The sequence below is a fragment of the Anabrus simplex genome, chromosome X (assembly GCF_040414725.1).
Source record: "Anabrus simplex isolate iqAnaSimp1 chromosome X, ASM4041472v1, whole genome shotgun sequence".
NCBI lineage: Eukaryota > Metazoa > Arthropoda > Insecta > Orthoptera > Tettigoniidae > Anabrus > Anabrus simplex.
In genome coordinates this window covers 162,752,147-162,770,566 of record NC_090279.1, presented here as the reverse complement: position 1 = coordinate 162,770,566, position 18,420 = coordinate 162,752,147, and the positions used below count along the sequence as shown (strand labels likewise).

Genomic DNA, 18,420 nt, shown 5'->3' with positions numbered 1-18,420 from the left:
TTAGCAACCTCATCGTAAGCAAAATCATGGCTGCCTCCATGTTGAGTGACAAAGTGATTATATGGGAATTTTTAGAAGAGAATGACATTGATACAGAAATAAACGACGAAGAATTTAGTGGATATGGAAAGTAGTGAAAGTAGTTCGTGTGATAGAAACTTTAGCGCTGGTAGGGGTGAACAAAGTGATGTTATGCCGTCAAATATGTCACTGAATTTTAGGCCTACAACTGATGCCGCACCAGCGGCTTCTAACCATGTTTTACACGATAGGGAATGGAACTGGGAGCACGTAAGTAATACTCCAGAGTATCATTCATGCATCGCAAGTGGTGAAATAGTGTTTTCCAAAGGCACCTAGGACAATGTCCGAACGAACTACAAGTTGTGAACGAATTTCTAACAACAGACTTTTCGGGAACATCTAACCAATGAGGTAAATGCTTATGCAAGTAAATGTCTTGTATCGGCTGGCGAGGATAAAAATAGTGTAATGTCATTTGGAAAGGAACACTGGTTTCCTGTATCTGTGGATGAAATGAAGGCCAGATTACCTTGAAGTGGTAATGTATGATGGAAAAAAGACGTTCAGACCCAATCTTGTTGTTGACTACAACTGTGGAAAGGGTAGTGTTGATTCCCATGACCAGACTCGCATCATTCCCCTTGATGAGGAAGTATGTAAAAGGATACAAAAAATATACTTCTGTATGCTAGACATGACACTTCTGAATTCCAGCATCATTCATCCCGTCCTGAACCCTGAAAAGAAGCAAGTAGGCTTTACCACCTTCCGGATCAATATGGCCGAACAGCTGTTGGCAAGTGTGACCTTGCCTGACTATCCAAAATAAGGCACCCAAGCCCTGGGGATACACCACTGAGACTTCAAGAGAGACACTGGGGACACTTTCCGACCAAAATACCCCAAACAACGAAGAAGGTTTTCCCATCACGGAGATGCAAAGTCTGTGTGACACGGGGTCTGAGGAAGGAATCTTCATTTGAATGCCACCGCTTCAAGGTGGCGATGCACAAATATGACTGTTTTATGACCTACCATAATCATAAAGACTTCACAAACTACATCTGACAGTAGTTTGGATATTTCCTCTCATTACATTGCTGTAAAGCATGCTTTTTCAGTGTCGGTGATAATATAAAGTAAAGTAATGAAAATAAATGGTACACCAAGGCATAAATACGTTCAGTTAAATGGTATGTGAATGGGTTAATATACAGATTTCTCAGCATGACTGTAATGAAAGACACATACTGAATTTTTTAATCATTCAACTTTAAAATCAAACTTATTTATGTTGAGCTGAAGTGTTTCTTTACCAGCAGTGAAAAAAATTACAAACATAATGAAGATGAAATGGGAGATGTGACATGTGATGTTACATGCAGTCAGTGTTCTCCCCAGAAATTTTTGTCAGCCGGGTGGCAAGAATAAGTAGCCGGGTGGGGGAATACTACTTCAAAAATGAGTGATAAAATTTCAATAAATAAATTGTTTATGCTTGGATTAACAATAATATCAGAGAGATAAACATAAACTGAGAAATTGATTTCACTGTTATCACCAACAAGACAAAATAAGATATACCTTTTTCTACCATTAAAAAAATGAAATTTACTTTTAGCATGGCATTTTATATGTTGATTCTTCTTTTCTTCTTTGAGGCCCAGTTGTCTGTCGCTCTTATATAATTGAATTCTGTTGAGTCTGGTCCCTCTAGTGAAATCAGCATCAAATTTTTGAGTGTGCTCTGCTTCATACAATTCCTCAAATAGGTTTTAACTCTCTTCAAAGCCGAAAATGCCCTTTCACATTCAGCTGTGCTCACAGGTATGGACCGTCCAATAGCAGCTAGTCTTGCTAAATTTGGAAAAGATTCCTTAAGCTCGCATGTTGTTGCAAACTTCATCATTATTTATTTAGGTCTTAATCCAATGTAGGACTCTTTTTGATGCAACAGACCATTCCAGTTTAGCGCTATTGTAATTTATGACTACAGGGCTTCCCATTTTAGAGTAGAAATCAAGAAGCAACTCAGAAGCTTCATTTTAATCTTGACTTTTTGCATTATTGAACACTCTTGAAAAGCAGGAAATGATGGGCATATCTGGAAATCTGTGTTCTAGATGTTGGATAATAGTATCTATGTACTTGTTATAAATTGTTGTCTTGAAGGTCACAACATCGACATCTGAATAAGTGATGTGGAAGTCTGACCATTCACCAGCAAGATGGTGACTGAGACTATGAAAATGATTTCCTGGAGTCTCTTTCAATTGTAAGACGCTGAGTTTTGTGGCTTCTAAGATTGGCTCAATTTCTGTCAAGTCAATATCTTGCATTTGCCAAGCTCTAGACAATGTGCACAGAAGAGGTAAGATATCTGAAAGCATCATAATTGCAGCTAAGAAATTGTATGTCTTCATGTACTTGCTTAAGCCTTCAGCTGTAATATCATTCCTTTTAGTGGCCTCTCTTTCAAGTGCAGCAACAACACTCACCATATATCATCTTAGAGACTGTACAGCAGAGTCATGAGACAACCATCTAGTATCACTGGCCAATTTTAGTTTAATTTGAGGGCTGTCCATGATATTCTGGATATCAGTTAAACCAGCCATCCTGACTGAGGAATTTTGAAAAAGAAAAAGAGTTGTCTTAAAATGTCATTAAACTTCACTAAATAAGGCACTTCAGCTGCTGCCTGGGCACTATCAAGTGCCAATCTGTGGTTAATGCAGTGACAGTTTACCATGAGTCCATTTGTTTTCTCTCTTAGCAGTGTTGCTACTCCCTTTTGTTTACCAATCATGACAGCTGCCCCATCAGACCCTAGACCTACCAAATTACAAGTTTTTAACCCTAAATTTTCAAGGATTTCAGTTAGTTTATTTGTTATGCTCTCAGCTTTATCATCAATGATGTTGCAGGTTGACACAAAACTAACATTAACCTCGTTTTCAAGTTGGTTGACATATTTTATGTACACAGTAAGTTGCTTCAGTGCAGAAATATCTGTAGTTTCATCACACAGAACACTGAAATAATCTGCTGAATGTATGTTCTTTAATATTTCACATCTAATTTCTGAAGCTATAACATCAAGTAACTCCTGCATTATTCTTTCTGAAGTATAATTAGCATTATCACCAATATTAAGATGCTTTAGATATGTACAACCCATAGCCTCACAGTGTTTGAGCAACTTTCCGTATAATGTAGTGTGTGTGGTAGCTCATTTTTAGCCAACCAATACATTGATCTTAGGGCTCCGAGAAAACCATCTCTCTGTAAATTGTTTAAAATAGAAACTGATTTTTCTATTTGCCCAAATCCAGTTTCTTCGAATGCACGTCTTTCACTTAAGTTTGAACAAGAATCGGTATGCAGCTTGCTTTGTTCATGGTCAACTAAACTCTCCTTTCGAAGTCTTGCACCCAAGTCACTTCCTTCTTTGTCGGTTTCTTCAATTAACATTTTATACATGTGGAACAAAACATACCATTTTCTTTCACAACTGACCACGTAAATTGCTTAAACCAGTCATTACTGATGCCCGATAAGCGATGTTTAGAAGAATGTTTCACTTGTGGTTTTTCATTTTGAATACTTTCCACTTCACCAGATGAGCCGGCCTCAGCAATGTCCTTTTCGGAAATCTCTCCTGGTGTTGAATTATTACTTTTACTAGGTTCTTTCTTAAAGAAACTTAGAAGAGTAGATATTTGACGAAATTTCCTACTCATTTTGAGAACACAGAATTTGGCGTCAAAAACACGAAGAAAGAAACGGGCAGTTCATTTAGGTAATTCCCGCCAAGAGATCGAAAATAATACCAATATTCGTGATGAATTAGAAAGTAAAGCACAAATGGAAAACACTGACAACAATAGTTAAAATGTAATTAAATCGGAACTATATTTCAACTGAAGTCCATTGTTAGGAGTAGTAAATGTTAAAAAGAAACCAAAAGAACACCGAACAAACAGATTTGCTTCGAAAACAACTAAGTTGGTGACACTGAACACTAACACATACTCCGTCGATTCGTATGTTTCATATTCGATTGTAGATCGATATTTTCCGTCAAATGACTGCCATAGCAAATGCGCAATACCAAATATTGTATTGAAGTATTTGGTAAAATGTTGTGATAAGCTAGCGATTGAGTGGAGTCGAGAAAGTCTGTCTCGAGTTGAGTTCTATGCCTGGAAATGGACACTGCGCCGGAATCGAGTCTATGGGAATACGCATCGGTATCTCTGACCGTTTGTAAAATTACTTGTAACAACGAAACTAGCGGGAATGAAATCGTGATGTAACGAAGGAAGTGTGTTTAAAATAACACTTAATGACTCCAAGACAATGATATGCGAAGTACATACATTTCAAATCAAGAATAAAATAATGAACAAAACCCCAAACTCGGTTAAATCTTAACTTAGCATAATCTCAAATATTAGTGTGGTATTCGCGTTACCACTTCATGAAATTAAGTATGGAAGGATTTGAACGTCAGGAATTTATGTGTAGCTACTAGTGATATTGTTGCCCGACCGAGCGGCTCAGACTGTTGCGGAGCTGGCCTTCTCACCCCAACTTGGCAGATTCGATCCTGGCTCAGTCCGGTAGTACTTGAATGTGCTCAGATATGTCAGCCTCGGTAGATTTACTGGCACGTAAAAGAACTCCTACGGGACACAATTCTGGCACCTAGGCGTCTCCGAAAACGGTCCAAAGTAGTTACTGGTACATAAAGACAACATTATTATCAGTATAACACTGTTAATGAATTCACCAAGGTGACTGGGAGGATGCCGGTACCAAGCATCACATTGGGATGCATGACTTTAATAATGCTGCTGCAACATAATCCTCTCCAATTTATTCGTAAATGTATTTCTATATTGAGAGAATGTAGTTAGAATGTTTTGTTTTAGAATGCTACTAATATATCACAATCACCATCTTGTTCTTATAATGGTCTCTAACGATCCTGGCCAATAAATACGGCGTATTTCTTCCATTTGTATTGCATGTAATTTGTTCTAATCGTTATTAATTCAAGTATTGACAAATAATTTTGAACTTCTGGTGTTCTACCGCTCGTTCATAATCGTGTATCATCGTGCTTGCCACTCCGTTGCTGTGAAGTGCCGTGTGGGTTTGTGACGTCATACGGAATCGAGACGAGTGTTCGCAAGCGATTCTAAATATTCTCTTTGATTCTACGCTGATCCAAGAGCCGCTCACGCACAACGCTACGTTATAGCGAAGCAAAACACTTAAACTCCATTGTAATTATGCTGACTACAATGAATTTTTATCATTTACATAAACAATTTCACAGTATTTATATTTTAATTCGAAACAACCAATGACTCAACTATGTGTTCAAATAATGTAACCAGCACACATCTAGGTTATGTTAGCCGGGCGGTCTGTAAAAACAGCCGGGCGGTGCGCCCTTTAAAAAGGTCCTGGGGAGAACACTGCATGCAGTGAAGATTTTTTATTTGACATAACTTTTTCCATTATATTAACATTTTCATACTCTTACTTTTTTTAACGTTATTTTTGTTAACAACTTTAGATGCGGCTGAAATTCTGTACATAACTCAATATTCATCTATTTCTACCGATAACATTCAGATTTATATGCAGATAGCCAGCAAAAGTGATCATAAAGGAGGTGAACGTGAACACACATGCATCTCCGTCACATGCAGTTGTTGATCATACATCTTTTTTCTGTTCTAACATTTGGAGCTATACGGAAGAGCAGAGTCCTTCAATTTGACCATTTTCTGTCTGTCCCACAGGACTTCATTTAAGGCATGCCATTTCATATCTGTTTTAGTATATATTACAGAGAAAAATTTACAATGCCATGCAGCATTTGCTATCATGAAATAATCATAATGTGCTCGAGGAAAAGGATTTTTAATGTCTCTAATCGTAAGAACCAATAATTTGTTTTACTAATTTCTTTATTATCTGCTTCCAGGTATACCATATTATTCCAGCGTACATCACGGCATGAACTGTTTGCTCCAACCTTGCTTGCAGACACTGATAAAGTGGCTCGCAGGTACACCCTGCAACCTATAGAATACTTCCTCAGTGCACCAGACAAGGTTACCAATGCTACAGTCCTCGGATTGCTCACTGAACTGAGGGAAGGCTGCTTCTATTTGGAGGATCCTACTGGCACTCTGCAGCTAGATCTCTCAGAAACAATATCCTTTCATTTATAGTACTAGAATATTCAGTATATAACTTCATGAGCGGAGTTCTCTTCCAGTAGTAGCTGAAATTCAACTGCAGTTCCCCTATGTGTATTTTAAGGCAGTTACAGTGGAACCTCGATTATATGTTCCCGGAAACTACATTTACCCGGATTATACGTTCAAATTACGTGGTCCCGTGAGCATCCTAATTAATTCACGTCAAAATCTCACATTATCCGTTCTTCGAAGAAACGATTTCCTGGATCAACCGTCCAGAAATTTCAGTCCCATCAACACTAAATCCTCGATCAAGCGTTTTTCAAGAAGCTGTATCTCATAAAAGGACTTCTACGGCATACTTATAGATCTTGGGGTTAACGCCCCGTTCTTGCGATAATTAGAGCAAGTACTGCACTGGAAAAACGATCGGCGGTGAACTTGCGTTAGGGACCATCTTAGCATCGCATTTGGGTGGTATTGTTTAGAGAATCCTAGGATTTTGAGAGCTCTACTTGCAGACTGAACGAGTTTCGTCAAATGTTTGTATTTGTAAAACGTCCACATTATGTCCAGGGTTAGATGTTTATATTTTTACTTTTTTTTTTTTTTTTTTTCTGATAGGATCGCTGAACAGGTTTCCGGCACTTCCCTTAGGGCACTGTATAGTCACTGGGCTTTCAGGCAGGAATTGAAACTGCTCCTTTTTAACACAAATCTAGTATTTTAATATTATTGTGTACGATTATGTTTTCTAGACCAGAACAGGTGTTGCACCTTACATATGTAAAGTCATGAGAGGTCTTGGGATTGCCTGTTACTGTTTTGGTCGTAATATAAGACAGGAATGTTACATTTTTGTGTTAAAATGTCATAAAAACCGCAGTCGTTGGGTGCATGTTTCATTTAAAAAGTTTGTATCATTTTCCGCTCGTATTGACTTGTGCAGCGAGCGTGCTTTCCAGCTGAGCTCTAGGTCACGAATAACTGTAATTTCTGACGTTTTTATTATATTTTTTCTCTTTCCAATTTGTTTGTGATTAGTGATGGTCAGAATTGAATATAATGCATTCACAAACTTTTGAGAATCAATACTTCCATTTGAAACCATATTCTCGAGTTCAACATAACCTGTAAAAGTCGATGTAGGCCTAATTTACGTGGTACAGGATTTCCAGAAAGTGACTACGAACAGTACTTCGGTGATCAAATTACAATGAAAGATTAAGAAAAGAAGGGATTTTGCCATTGTGTTGGGCGCTTATATACTGTATCTATTGTGTTTATTTTATTAGATTAGAGAATTAAAAACTGCCATATAATCCTGAATACCACCCACACTTTTTTCCCCAAAATATTGGTTCTAAATCTTGGGTGCGGGTCGTATTCAAGCTGTTCATTCTTGTAAATATCTACTACGTTTACATGGAGTATTGAAATAGATTTGAATACGGTTACCGTACTCAATATACCACATGTAAACAGGCATTCAGGTCTTTTTGTGTTTTAGTTGCGTTCTAGAAAACAAGATCTATTTTTTCTCAATACAGTTACAGTGGCATGTAAAAGCGAAATGTAAGGTAATGAAATACGGTAAATCAAAGAATATGGGTAAATATGCAGTAAATATGAAAGCTGCTGCTGTGGATGCTCGATTGTCATTAGTTTCACAAGTGTTGCTGGCATGCTGGGTGTGCGAATAGCTGATCTCGTACTTTGCGAGAGTTGAGACTGTCGGTTACAGAAGTCTACCTCGCTCACATTCGAGTTCCGTATCTGTGCCGTGAAAGTGCTGTCTCGACAGTAAGTGATGGATTCAAAACGGCGTCTGCGGTCATATACTATTCATGAGAAACTTCAAGTTGTAAGCGAAGCTGAAATATATGGAAATCGTGCCATTGGCAGAAAGTACGATATTGATGAATCGTGTATTTGTGATTGGCGGAAGAAGAAGGACAAACTCCTAAAAAGTAACGGTGATTGCAGAGCATTCCGCAGGCGGAGTGCAGTGTTTCCGGAAATTGAAGAACGACTTCACAAATTTGTGATAGAAAAACGTGAGTTAGAATATGGTGTTTCTAGTGAAATGTGTCAATTGAAAGGACTAGAGATCTCAAAAGAACTCAAAACACAAGGTTTTACTGCAAGCCGCGGATGGATCCAAAACTTTTATCGGAGAAAGGGATTGTGCATTCGGAGACGTAAGTGTATTTCACGTCTCCCTGGGGCGTATGAAGAAAAATTAACGGCCTTTCAGTGTCACATTATTCATTTGAGGAAGCAAAATTCTTATTTACTGTCGCAAATTGGGAATGCTGACCAGACACCTGTCTATTTTGAAATGCCGTTGGAAAATACAGTGGATACGAAGGGTTCTAAAAGTGTAACCATCAGAACAGGTGGTAACGAAAAGCAACGATGCACGGTAATGTTGTGCGTATTAGCAGGTGGAACCGAACTCCCTCAATATGTGGTTCTGAAAAGGAAAACATTTCCGAAAGGAAATTTGCCGACCAGTGTTATTGTTAGAACACATGAGTCCGGCTGGATGGACAATGTGTTTAGTTGAGGACTGACTGGGTGAAGTGCGTTTGGCAACGTCGTCCAAGAGCTTTGTTACAACAACGAAACGTTCTTGTGTTGACAGTTACCGAGGACATACATCAGACGCCGTAAAAGATATGATCTGGAAAGGAAAAACCGATCTTGCAATAATTCCCGGAGGACTCAATTCAATTCTACAGCCGTTGGATGTGTGCATGAACCGGCCTTTCAAAGCTGCAATGAAATTGTTGTACACTGAATGGATGTCTGATGGTGATCACGTGTTAACACCAACCGGGCGAGTGAAGAAGCCTGAAGTGGGACTAATATGCATTTGGATCAAGACCGCATGGGCGCACATTCCCAACGATCTTGTGTCCAAAAGCTTTAAGAAATGTGGAATTTCAAATTCAGTGGCATCTTTGTGGAAAGATGCCAGCAACGAAAGTTCCTATGTTGAAACTTCAGATGACGACGGTGAATTGTGAATGATCTGAGTATTGGACCGATTTTACTTACGATTTTTGTGATGATTTTATTAATTGTAAGCTGTTTGAATTTACATTTGTGGTATATCTGAAGAAAAATAGGTATGTAAGTTATTTGATTTATTTTTTTTCCGTATTTTGCCGTCTCAAATTTAGGGTGCGGTTCTTATTCGGAGGTGGGTGGTATTCAGAATTATACGGTACTTGTGGCTGATTGTTGTCTGGCTTGGCGTTATTAGATTTTTGGAAGAGTTGACTGATCAAAGTTCCTGAAATGAAAGAAGTTCTTCATGGAAAACTGACGAAGTTTCCCCGGTAAAACTGGATATAAAGTATTGATGTTTATAACTTGTGTCCCGGTAATTCATGTTTGAAGCCGGTCCCGTGGTCTAACTTGCCTACCTCTCACCCGGAGGGCCCGGCTACGACTCCCCGCCAGGTCAGGCATTTTTACCTGTATATAAGGGCTGGTTCCAGGTCTACCCAGCATACGTGATTGCCTTTAATTGAAGAGCTATTTATTGGTGAGATGGCGACCCCGGTCTAGAGAGCCAGGAATAACGGCCGAAAGGATTCTTCACACTGACCATGCATCATCTCGTGATCTACAGGCCTTTAGGCTGAGCAGCAGTCGCAGGCCCATTGGGGTAGTAGTTTGGTTTGTTTTAGGAGTGTTTGTAAGATTATAATTATACATACAGTGAAACCTCGATTCTCCGTTTTTCGAGGGCCCCTTATATACAGCCCCATTGGGACTTTGCCTGCCAAGCGACCGCTGCTCAGCCCGAAGGCCTGCAGATTACGAGGGCGCATGGTCAGTGCGACGAATAAATAAAACGTACAATTTAAACATAAGAGTTTCATTTTTGGTCCGTATTGAACTGAGAATGGAAGATAGGAAAAACTAGAAAGGTTCCACCTTTTCAATACAAAAATGTTATAGGTTTATTTATAACATGTATTTGCACTTGGGACTAGTTTCGATGCTGTGTTGGCGTCATCATCAGCCAAAAAATGGGAAAATAGGCCAGTGTGTAGGCATTCATATTACACAAGGTGTTACATTAAACAATACAAATCTTGCAAGGAGATAAAAACATGGATGAATATAGAAACAAATGAATCGTTGAGAAAGCAAAAGTTATACATGTTAAAAAATAACCTTAACCACACATCTTGCAGTGCGAAAATATTCTTCTTGAATGATTCCTGAGTATAAAACACACGCGCACACATTTCTGAAGAGCCAGCAGGCAGGACAAAGTAAAGTGAAACCTTAAGAGATCTTCTGAGAAGAGTTCATCATTTTTCTATGTTCCGATTAAATAATGAAGTCTCCCTTGAGTTCCTGATAAACATACACAACAGGAAATTCTCCTTCACTCTCAACAATAGCTATAAAGACCAACGGTAAATTTCATTTTTCAAAGACGTGAAAGCATGATCTTGAACGTGATGTAACTCCTTTCATTTAACCCATTTTTTACACTAGGTGTTACATTAAATAATATATCTCACGAGGAGATAAAAACAGGGACGAATGTAGAAACACATGCACCGTTGAGAGAGCAAAAGTTGTACATATTAAAAATAAGCTTAAACACATAACTTGCAGTGCGAAAATATTTGAATTTGAAAGATTCTTGAATAAAAGACGCACGCGCACACACTTCTAAAGAGCCAGCAGGCAGGAAAAAGTAAGGTGAAACCTTAAGAGTTCTTCTGAGAAGAAACAAATGAATCGTTGAGAAAGCCTGCTGGCTCTTTAGAAGTGTGTGCGCGTGCGTCTTTTATTTCAAGAATCTTTCAAATTCAAATATTTTCGCACTGCAAGTTATGTGTTTAAGCTTATTTTTAATATGTACAACTTTTGCTCTCTCAACGGTGCATGTGTTTCTACATTCGTCCCTGTTTTTATCTCCTCGTGAGATATATTATTTAATGTAACACCTAGTGTAAAAAATGGGTTAAATGAAAGGAGTTACATCACGTTCAAGATCATGCTTTCACGTCTTTGAAAAATGAAATTTACCGTTGGTCTTTATAGCTATTGTTGAGAGTGAAGGAGAATTTCCTGTTGTGTATGTTTATCAGGAACTCAAGGGAGACTTCATTATTTAATCGGAACATAGAAAAATGATGAACTCTTCTCAGAAGATCTCTTAAGGTTTCACTTTACTTTGTCCTGCCTGCTGGCTCTTCAGAAATGTGTGCGCGTGTGTTTTATACTCAGGAATCATTCAAGAAGAATATTTTCGCACTGCAAGATGTGTGGTTAAGGTTATTTTTTAACATGTATAACTTTTGCTTTCTCAACGATTCATTTGTTTCTATATTCATCCATGTTTTTATCTCCTTGCAAGATTTGTATTGTTTAATGTAACACCTTGTGTAATATGAATGCCTACACACTGGCCTATTTTCCCATTTTTTGGCTGATGATGACGCCAACACAGCGTCGAAACTAGTCCCAAGTGCAAATACATGTTATAAATAAACCTATAACATTTTTGTATTGAAAAGGTGGAACCTTTCTAGTTTTTCCTATCTTCTAAAACGTACAACACGGGAAAACGGAAAATCCGGGATTGAATGAAAACCATCAACAATTTGGCTAAACATCACAAAAATGAAATATGTATAATTATAATCTTACAAAAACTCCTTAACCAAACCAAACTACAGCCCCATTGGGACTTTGCCTGCCAAGCGACCGCTGCTCAGCCCAAAGGCCTGCAGATTACGAGGGCGCATGGTCAGTGCGACGAATCCTCTCGGCCGATATTCCTGGCTCTGTAGATCGGGGTCGCCATCTCACCATTAGATAGCTCCACAACTAAAGGTAATCACGTAGGCTGAGTGGACCTGGAACCAGACGTATATCCAGATAAAATTGCCTGACCTGGTCGCAATCGAACCCGGGCCCTCTGGATGAGAGGCAGGCATGTTAGACCGCGAAACCGCATTAATTACCGGTACGAGAGTTCAAAATCTCGATACTTTATATTCAATTTTACAGGGGAATCTTCGTCAGTTTCCCGTGAAAACTTCTTTCAGTTCAGCAACTTTGATTAGGCTAGCCAAACTCTTCGAAAAATCTAATAACGCCAAGCCAAACGACAATCGACCACAAGTAGCTTTTTAATTCTCTCATCTAATAAAATAAAACACATTAGATACAAAAGCTCCCAAAATGATGGCGAAATCCCTTCATTTCTTAATCTTTCATTGTAATTTGGTCTCCGGTATGCAATTCGTAGGCAGTTTCTGGAAATCTCGTACCGCGCAAATTAGGCCTACATCGACTTTTAAAGGTTATGTTGAGCTCGAAAACATGGTTTCGAATGTAAGTATCGATTCTTAAAAGTTCTCGAATGCATTATATTCAGTTCTGCGCGTCACAAATCCAGTCAAATTGGAAAGATAAAAGAAATATCATCAAAACTTTAGAAATTACGGTTATTCGTGACCTTGAGGTCATCTGGAAAGCACGCTTGCTGCACGTGTCAGTACGAGTTGGAAATAATACCAACCATTTAAAATGTAATGTGCGCAAATAAAACGACTGCGGTTTTTGGTATTTTAACACGAAAACGTCGAATTCTCAGTCTTACATTAGGACCTAAACAGTAAAAGGCAATCCCAAGACCGCCCATGGCTTTCTTTTTTTTTTTTTTTTTTTTTTTTAATGTAAGGTGCAGCATCTGTTCTGGTCTCGCTACCATAATCATGTACGATAATATAAAAAATACAGGATTTGTGTTAAGAAGGAGCAGTTTCGATTCCTGACTGAAAGCCCAGTTACTCTACAGTGCCCTGAGCAAAGTGCCGAAAACCTGTTCGGCAGTACGATCGAAAAAAATGTAAACATATAAACAACTAACCCTGGACATAATATGGACGTTTTATAAGTGCGAACATTTGACAAAACTCGTTCCGTCTTCAAACAGAGCTCTCGAAATGCGCCGTGTCTCCTTGCAATTGTTGTGGCCAGTCTCTGCTTTATGATTTTCCGACATTCTCTAAACAATACCACCCGAATGCGATGCTAAGATGGTCCCTTATGCAAGTTCCCCGCCGATCGCTTTTCCAGTAGGTACCAGTACTTGCTTTAATTATCGCAAACACAATTAACGCCAAGATCTATAAATACCGGTATGCCATAGCCGTCCTTTCGAGAGACACAGTTTATTAAAAAACGATTGATCGAGGATTTAGCGTTGATGGGACTGGAATTTCTGGACGGTTGATCCGGGAAATCGTTTTTTCGAGGAACGGATAATGCCTAACTTTTACAACGTGATTTAATTACGATGCTCGCGGGACCACGTAATTTGAACGCATATTCCGGGAAAACGTATTTTCCGGGAACGGATAATCGAGGTTCCACTGTATTTCATTTTGGTAATGTTTAGCCAAATTGTTGATGGTTTTTAGTCATTCCTGGATTTTCCGTTTTCCCTTGTACGTTTTTTTCGTGGCCCCTCCAAAAACAGAGAATCGAGGTTCCACTAAGGTGCATCCTAGGTACCTCTAGCCCATTCGACGTTAAAAAAACAATATTGTTTGTATGAACCTACAAGGAGTGAGACACCGTTAATTCCTTTTGAATAAGGGGATATTATACTGTACTTTGTAATGTGTTATGAAAGATAGGTAAAAAGGATGAGGCATTTTTGCCCTGGGTTATTAAAACAACTACTTAAAATTTTCTTTTTCATAAATATATTCGTAGGGAGGAAGCACAATAGCAGGAGCAGCCATTGCTTCATCGCCTTTGTTCATTTTCCTTTTTCTGTGTTGCTCTGGTACAAGCATCGTGTAGTTCCTCGCTGTGTAAACCGCCGGCAGTTCACGTCTCTAGTGAAGTCATCTACAGTATTTATTTGTTGCGTGTGTGTTTCTAGGCTTTAAAATAATGTGTGCTTATCTTGTGTTGAGTGAGAGTTGGTTCTATTTTGCATAGTATTTGTGTGTATTCTATTATTTTCATACTGTACAGAAGTTGTTTCCGAAGATTTTGGTGTTGTTGTGTGCAGTGATATGTCATGGCATAACTTTTATTGATAAAAAATTGCCATATGTTTTATTTGTGCTTGTTTTTGTTATTTAGCTGTTCTTTCTTCATAAGCGCGTTTTTATTTTACCACCTTTTTTTTTACGACCACATTTAATTTTTTCTGTTGTTTTTGTGAGCGATATGACAGCACAGTAGTACCCCGCGTTGCGTAGGGAAAGTTACTAAATGCAATTAAATGCATCCCTCACCCCTCGAGCCCATAAAAAATTTTTTAAAAAAAATTTCTCCCCCAGTTTGCCTTACACTTCAGTGCTGAGATTTTTTTATGTGCCGTAGTTCACCTCTGATTCTGTACAAATCAAAAATAGCTCCTTTAAACACCCTGTCGTCTTTAGTTCATAAAAATAATTTGCAGCTTAGTTTCTTCCGTTTTTTATCTTGAACTTAAATACTGAGTTTCACAAATTTATGTGCCGCCGTTTTCCCATGATGGTGTAGAGCAGAGCTGTTCGATATGGCAACCCTGTTGTCATAAGAGCAATACTGTTTTCTTAACATGGAATGAACTATAGTAAGTAGTGTGTCCTTAGGAATTCATGAGAGTTTGAATAACATGACATCTCTGGCATTTTAGCAGTGTACGATGATGTGAATATTGACCTTGTCATTTATGTTTGCATGTTTACTTTTGTCTCCTCTTTCTGATGCTTCCTCTTCCCACACTGATCTATAATTATAATTGTGTTTGTCCTGTTATGGCTTGCTTTTCATGTTCCTGCCTTTCTTTTTCTTCTTTTTAATGTAGACTTTTTTTTTTTTTTTTTTTTTGCTTGGGGCTTTACTTCGCGCCGACACAGATAGGTCTTATGGCGACGATGGGATAAGAAAGGCCTAGGAGTTGGAAGGAAGCGGCCGTGGCCTTAATTAAGGTACAGCCCCAGCATTTGCCTGGTGTGAAAATGGGAAACCACGGAAAACCATTTTCAGGGCTGCCGATAGTGGGATTTGAACCTACTATCTCCCGGATGCAAGCTCACAGCCACGCGCCTCTACGCGCACGGCCAACTCGCCCGGTTTAATGTAGACTTACGTTCCTCAACAGCAGGTTCATGGAAGGAAAAGTTTTACGACTCTTCTAGTGTTCGGGTAGAACGTGTATATTGCCGATAGTATTTGACTTACGATTATGTTTAATGTCTCAGTTGACAGTATTTGACTTACGATTATGTTTAATGTCTCAATTGACAGATAAAAGAGGAGGCTACCTGTTGCCAAAAAATAAAAATAAAATCTCTAACTTATTTTTCATGAAATAGCGCTTCAAAGTAAGGGAAAATTTGTGCTAAATATCGTATAATCTCGAATACCACCCGCTCTGTTTTTTTTTTCGAAAATATCGCTTCCAAAATTGGGTGCGGGTCTTATTTAAAATTTTGGGAAATTTATATTTCCGAATGCGCGTAAATCGGGCATCATCACCGGTGCAGCTTGGCAACAATGTTCTCTCAGTATACGCTACTTCCGCGCTTGGCGTCGGTCTCATGCATGTCCTCGGAGTATCAACATGAATTCTACGAAGCGTTTGTGAACTTTTACTGTGAGTGAGAAACTGAAAGTACTGTAGTTCGGGAAGCCGAAATTATTGGCAATCATGCCGCCGGTAGGAAATACGATATTGACAAATCGTGTATTTGCAATTGGAAAAATAAGAAAAATGTGCTATTAACATGTAGTGGTGATCGTAGAGCTTTTAGTGCACTGAGTGTACAATTTCCAGAAATTGAAAAAAAAACAAAAAAAAAACTTTATAAATCTGTGACAGAAAGGCGGGAATTGGTATATGGTGTGTCATCCGAAATGTGTCAGCTAAAGGTATTAGAGATCACAAAGGAACTTTCATCGGAAGGGTTTAAGGCAAGCTGAGGCTGGGTTTGTACCTCAATTTCACAGTGTCTTCCTGGTGCCTACGATGAGAAGTTATTGTCGTTTCAGCATCAAATAATTCGGTTGTGGAAGGAAAATGCTCATTTGCTTTCCCAAATTGGCAATGCAGATCAGATACCAGTCTACTTTGAAATGCCAATGGACAGGACTGTGAATGTTACGGGTACGAAAAGTGTTGCCATTAGAACAGGTGGTAATGAAAAACAACGGTGTGCGGTAATGTTGTGTATTCTCGCAGACGGAACCAAATTGCCGCCGTACATTGTTCTCAAGCGAAATATGCTTCCTAAAAATCTACTCGCTGGTGTTATCGTCAGATTTCAGAAATACGGCTGGATGGACAGTTCACTTGTGGAAGACAGGGTAAAGTGTGTCTGGCAACGTCGCTCTGGTGCATTATTGGGACAAAAGAGCTTGCTTGTTCTTGACAGTCACCGCGGCCACACAACAGACGCTGTGAAGAAACACATCAAGGATGGGAAAACCGACCTAGCAGTCATTCCGGGTGGGATGTCTGTGTGAACTGTCCATTTAAAGCAGCCTTGAAACAGCTCTATACAGAATGGATAGCGGCTGATAATTACACACTGACGCTAACTGGTCGCATTCAGCGCCTAAAGTTCAGCTGCTGTGTTCGTGGATTTTGACGGCATGGAATCGTATCCCTGGAGACCTCATACGGAAGAGCTTCAGGTAATGTAGCATTTCCAATGCTATGGATGGCAGCGATGACGACATTTTGTAGGAAGGTGATGGTGATGAAAGTCCGAAGTTGGTACTGATGATGATGATGATGATGATGATGATGAATGAACTCGTTGGATATTGTTCTGGAAATGTTTGTTTACTTTTATTTGTATTTTCTAATCATTTGATGTGTGTTAGTAAAGATTGTAAATAATTTTGATTTAACTTATTTTTAAAAAAAATTCCTTTCAAAATAAGGGTGTGGGTCTTATTTGGTGGCGGGTGGTATTTGAGATTATACGGTATGTGACATTACACATGAATACATCGTGCTCAGTTGTATAGAATAACAAATTTAATAATGGAAAGGAAAGATTGACATCACACGCATACTCTGGTATGGGATGGCGCTGTGTTGACTCGCGCACTCAGTTGGAGGTTAGCTGTCGTGGACACGTCATGATCATTTGTATAGAATAACAAATTTAATAATGGAAAAGAAAGATTTGATTAGGATTTGGCAAAAACGTGCAAAAGAAAGAGTTTAAACGAGTATAGTGAATGATGAAGGAATAAAAGAAATGAAACCTAAAAGACCGTAATAGGAAATAGTGTGAGAAATTGAAACAGCAAAAACAATTAACAGTAAGTAACTACTTTGAAGTAAATGAAGGCGCATTCACATCAAGAACTTTCATTTCTAATAAGTAAGTCTACGAAACCCTCAAAACCCTGCGGCCGTTATATGGTGACAGACAACCACCAATTTTTTTTAGAATATGCTTATTTGGGACCATTGTGTTCAACTGTTGGGCTTTGATCTCTGCCCAGTATTGTCACATCTTCTTCCGGTATAGCTCCTTTCTTTCCTCCGACTAGGGGGTACCTCTCTTTTTCAGTGATTTTACCTGAAAACCATGAACTTTCTGTAGGTTATATCTCATGGCTGTCTGTTTTGTAAATCGGTCAGCCCCAATTCTTTTATGTCCTCGGTCTCCATCAGCCATGTGATACGGACTTTCTTGTTTCAGTAGAAGGTGAACAGGCAGTTAGTCATTCTCTTGGGAAACAATCTTGCCACATATTGCTACCCTCCTTTTCCCTCCTTTTTTCTATATGGAAGTGGAACTCTTTAATTGTGACGTCTCCAGTATTCTCCATCTTCCAGTACTGGGTCTGGGATCTTTCTTAGAATTTTTCTCTCTGTGACTTCCAGTTTTTCAGTCAAGCCTTTTATTTAGTGACAGAAACTCCATAGCGTACAGGGCCTCCAGGCAGATGACTATTGTATAGTGTTTCAGCTACAGATTTCTAAACATGACTTAAGTTGAAATTCTCAATTTACTTAGGGTGATGCACTTTCATTTGCTGGTCAGTTGGTATAATTTTGTTTTTATGAGTATGTTGCATATTTGCAGCTTTTTTTTTTTTTTTTTGGTTATAGATCATGTTATTATGTTGCTAAAAATCATCCTTTTATATCATTTTT

General features: G+C 38.7%; 1 protein-coding gene across 1 annotated transcript in view; it reads left to right on the top strand.

Annotated features, from left to right (window-relative positions):
* The window catches only part of PolE2 (DNA polymerase epsilon subunit 2), a 66,819-nt gene that overhangs the window by 24,768 nt on the left and 23,631 nt on the right, over positions 1-18,420 (top strand). The window contains exon 4 of the mRNA XM_067158598.2: positions 6,029-6,261. Coding sequence (XP_067014699.2) covers positions 6,029-6,261 — 233 coding nt within the window. The remainder of the gene's footprint in view (positions 1-6,028; positions 6,262-18,420) is intronic.